At 44.1% G+C, this 4,523-nt stretch overlaps 1 protein-coding gene across 6 annotated transcripts; it reads left to right on the top strand.

Annotated features, from left to right (window-relative positions):
- The first annotated feature begins 473 nt into the window (after positions 1-473).
- LOC136517694 (U-box domain-containing protein 70-like) lies at positions 474-4,265 on the top strand. 6 transcript variants are annotated; one of them, XR_010774322.1, is made up of 5 exons: positions 474-1,095; positions 1,183-1,236; positions 1,361-2,879; positions 3,143-3,333; positions 3,779-4,265. XR_010774322.1 is itself a non-coding variant. In XM_066511335.1 (4 exons), exons 1-2 carry the CDS (start codon positions 1,049-1,051, stop codon positions 1,587-1,589), a joined length of 276 nt encoding a protein of 91 aa, XP_066367432.1. In that variant the 5' UTR covers positions 474-1,048; the 3' UTR covers positions 1,590-1,617; positions 2,793-2,879; positions 3,158-4,265. The 6 variants fall into 6 exon arrangements, 4 of the variants coding, with proteins under 4 accessions (XP_066367432.1, XP_066367431.1, XP_066367430.1 ...); XR_010774321.1 differs by having other exon boundaries at positions 3,143-4,265; XM_066511335.1 differs by lacking the exon at positions 1,183-1,236 and having other exon boundaries at positions 1,361-1,617; positions 2,793-2,879; positions 3,158-4,265.
- The last annotated feature ends 258 nt before the right edge of the window (positions 4,266-4,523 follow it).

Here is a 4,523-nt window from a genome sequence, read left to right as displayed (position 1 = left end):
GAAGCGCCAGTTTTTTATTAAGAGGAAACTTTTTTTTTCTAATAATATATATCTATATATATAAATATATACATGTATTACAGACGTGCATCGTTTCAAATCTTCTAAAACTACTAAGTATGTTGTTTTAAGGAGTTTTCATGATTTCACCAAAAGAGATGATTTGCACCAAATATTTTCCCTCATTTTCCTGAGTAAATAGTTAGTGAAGGTTTGCTAACATGCAACTATGTGTATACATGGAACGTACACACTATCGCAAAAATGATTTTAGCGCAAGTCGTCTCCCTCATTTTCCTGAGTAAATAGTTAGTGAAGGTTTGCTAACATGCAACTATGTGTATACATGAAACGTACACACTATCACAAAAATGATTTTAGCACAAGTCGTCTCAAATCTCCTACAACTCTGCCTCTCCCGGTGCGACAAAAACTCGCTACGTCGGCCTGCCGTACGGCTGCGACACCACGACTCCGTGCGTCGGCAGGTGGGCCTCCTCCCGCACACGCAATCACCGTGCAACTGTGGGCGCCGCCGCGGCGCGCAGGCTCGGAGCCACGCGGGGCCCCCAATCGCCGGCTGTCAGCACTGCGGTGCCCCCATCGCACGCAACACGAGATGCGAATCCTCGCCTCCCTTTTAAACGCCGACACACCAGCTCCCAGATCTGATCGATTTCATCTCTGGCAGTAGCCCCAAGGAGCGGCGGCGGAGGCGACGTCCGCGGCCCAAGGCGGAGGCGGGGCGCGCTGGCCCAAGGAGTAGAGGCGGCGTGCGGCGTGCCTGGCCATGGCAAGACGCCATGACGGGATGCGCCCCCGCAAGGAGAGCGACGACGGGACGTCTTGGTTTATGGTGCTTCCTCCACTCTAGCGCCTGTGACGGGATCACGATGAGGTCGACGTTTCTACTACGGCCCGGGTCGCCACGCTTCACTGGCCCCGTCATTCGCATGGCGGCATCTCTCACATGGATTCTATGATTTGAGTCGGGGTTCTTGAGCCCCTCGACGAGTCGGCCGCCGAGAAGTGCGCCGTATGCAGTGAAATGCGGCAGTGCTGCCTGGGCGCCGTACGCAGCGAAATGTGTCTCAGGTAATCTATCTTTGTTGGATTCTCAATTGCAAACTGAATGCCTTTTGTTCAGAATACATGATCCGTTTCACTGTTCTTTTGATTCAGAGTATGCAGATATCTGGTTGTTTGATTCCATAATAGTACCTGCTTATGCATTAGGTCTGTATAATCCTTTTCACTAATCATTGTCCTTGTGTGATTACTGTTGGAAATATGCGTTTATATCTACCAGATGTAAACTTGAGATAAAAAAACGTAAACCAAAGCTACTGCTATGTAACAGATGGGCTGCTCGGAGCCACGCGGTGCTGCTCGAGCTCGCGGATTGCGCCAGGGATTACACGCAGACAATCAGGGGCCTGCGGCAGTCGCTTGACGAACACCACAGCGAGGAGACGCTCGAGAAGCTCAACAAGGCGGAGAGCGCGAGGAACGACCTAGAAGCGCAGGAGCGACTGCATCAGGCTGCTGACCACCACCGTGAGAGAAGTTTGCGTGTTGCTCGATTTTAGCATTGTTTAATATGCAAATGGAAAATTGGTAAGTCTAATTTCTTTGAAAAAATATTAACAATTACTTGGTTTTGTTTTGATTCTTGCAAAATTAGCATGCCTTCTTTGTATACTTTAATTTGATCTGTACTCCTTGACTCTTAAAGTGCTTAAAAACTGTGAACAGGCTATATGGGGACATTCACTTATATGTTTCATTTTATTCTTAATTATAGAAATATATAGTATTGTCTTTTGGTTGTTTTGATGTGTACGTACGAAATGATGCCGTAGCGATAGCACAGGCAAACTACTATTTCATTGGTTTATGAGTTTATGTTTCTTTCGTTAGTTGATTTATTTTTTAGTTTAATGATTTATTTTTTTTAGACGCCGTCATTGCCTTAGCACTGGCACGCCTGTGGGACAGACGAGTCGGACGAGGCACTGTGGGAGAGCTGTTGGGCGCAGGTGCCCCCCGTGCTGGCGAAGGTCGACGACCAGGAGGCACGGTGGGCGGGCCGCCGTGCCATGTTGCATGTGCCGGCGTCTACCGCTGCTGGAGGGACGCCTTGAAGGAGATCGTGGGCGTCCGGGAAACTCACCTTCCCCATCTCTCTCAAGCAGGTTAATTTGGTTCCCCCCACGAAGGGCCCAAGGTGAGCGGCGCGGCGGAGTTCGCTCCGTTGCTCGTCGCCGCCCACGGCCCACCCACACGGCAACTCCGTCGTCGTCGCCATCAGGCCCGAGCTCCGTGTGTTCGATCTCAAGTTTGGATATTGGAAGACCATCTTCGCTTCTATGGCTGCTTCCTAATTAAACATGGACCTCTTATGTAGAAAGGGCTCGTGTTTGATTACACGATTGGTAGATTTTGGTGGAGGAGGTGGTAGTCCGTTGTTGAACTGAATCTATCTTCTTATCGTTAGCTGTATTCTCTTATAAATTAGTTTCGTGTGGGGATGAATGGGGAATTTTCTTCAAGAGAACGATGAAATTCTTGCAAGTCTGTGTAAATTGTTACTAACTAAATTGTCAGGTCCTAGGCGCTTAATTTTATATTGCATAATCCTGAATTCACATGTTCCAGTAAGAAATGGAGCTCCTTTCTTTGCATTTCACTTGGTGGAATGTGGAAATAAGTATCTACTCTCTTCCTCCAAGGCTGGTCATCTAGTTTCAGGCCGTTCTCATTCATAAAACTATAAGACCTATTTGCTTCAGTGTGCGTGGAGCTTTGTTTGCATCTACTGCTGACGATAAACTTGTGAAGATATGGAAGACTGACTCATGGCGTTGCATCCGGACTATGTAAGTGCCACACTTTGCTCTTCTTTTCTAAATTCTCATTGTCGATAACATAATTAATTAGCACCAAAACAATGGGGCTTCAAGTTTGCAGTATCCGTAGTCTTGGAATCTGTTCCATTGCAATAGACATTATTTAACTGAAAAAAACCCTATTCAACATTTTTTATGTTAACTCTGTTATAAAATTTCATTATATAGTAAAGTACATCAAATTTCACACTTTTGAGATTTGAGAATGTAATTTGAATAAGAATTTGTTGCAGTGTTTTCAATTGCAGAACTTTGGAGAAGAGGGTCAGTGCAGTTGCTATTAGCAACGATGACTGTAACTTTTGCAGATAAATTTGGTGTTGTTTGGTTAGTCATTTTGCGGAAAGACGGTGCAGAGCAGGTTTCAGTTCATAACAAACCTGTGTCAATTCTTGGTCACTATTGTAGTATCTTCACTAGCATGGTATGGACAAATTTTGAAATTCTATATTGCCTGTGCTATGTATTTGTACCTCCTATGAATAAATATCAATAAATTATTGCAGCGCCATCAATAGGCTTGCTAAAATTGCCCTAAATCCCGGTTAATTAAACTTCACTAGCATGCTGTTTTGTTGAACTAGCCATGCAAAGATAGCTGGAATTGTCGGTGTGTGTGTCAGATTCGGCGCGGTTCGGCTAATGGTTTTTGCGGCTGATAAGCTGGCTGATGCTGTTTTGTTGTGAGAAAAAAACACTGTACCATGGCTGATAAGACAGGCTGATAAGTTCAAGCGCTGGTTTAAATATTGAATTGTAACTTTGATCCTATTGTAGTGTTATCTAAATTAGAGTGGTCTGAAATTTTCTAGATAGTACCTATTACCTAAATTATTAAATACTGAATTGTCACTTTGATCCTATTGCAGTGTCTGTTTGGAACCCTCCCTGCCGCTTTTCCGTTCGATTGATGCACTGCTTTTTCGTTCAATAGAGAGTGATCCACATCTGAAGTATGGTCGTGGTAAAAAAATAGCATTGACTTACAACTGCTCATATGTGGTGATTTGCTTGGAATGATGCAGCCAAGCTCATATTAGAATTCAGATTGTGGAGGTTCCTGTCAGCATTCTTAGTGGTTGAGTCGTGAACTTGCAGTCGATCGTAGACAAGTGGTTTCAATTTTTTTATGCTTTCCGAATCTGAGATTGTGACTTGGTAGTCGCATTATCATTTGGTCGTTGCATACAAATTTGTTTGAGATTTGGAATGAAAAACAAAAAAAAAAATTTGTCTAATGGAGTCAGTGAGAGGAGCACGCTAAGGCGGTGGTGCAGCGACTACACATTCAGCGTGAGGTGCGTGTGGCACTGGTCAGGGCCAAAACAAATAAAAGAACAGGTATCCACGTTGTAATTGTCTAAACAACACATTATTACTGACTAATTTTCCTTACAACAGGAACTGAACTATATTTTCATTCTTTTTACTTATATAGTCTTTATGTGATATTGTAGTGTCATCCTGCGTCTTCGTGCTTAAAACATTTGATTTAGGACAACCTCAAAACGCTAGTTATTCGAAGGCTAGAAGGAGTATGCCTTTTAGTTATTTGATTTGTTTGGTTATGTGCTACTGTAGCGTTAGCACGGGCATTCCTCTCCTTTCTCCTCA

The sequence above is a fragment of the Miscanthus floridulus genome, chromosome 17 (genome assembly GCF_019320115.1).
Source record: "Miscanthus floridulus cultivar M001 chromosome 17, ASM1932011v1, whole genome shotgun sequence".
In the NCBI taxonomy this organism is placed as follows: Eukaryota; Viridiplantae; Streptophyta; class Magnoliopsida; order Poales; family Poaceae; genus Miscanthus; species Miscanthus floridulus.
The sequence above is the reverse complement of the archived record's forward strand: the minus strand, read 5'-3'. Positions and strand labels throughout refer to the sequence as shown.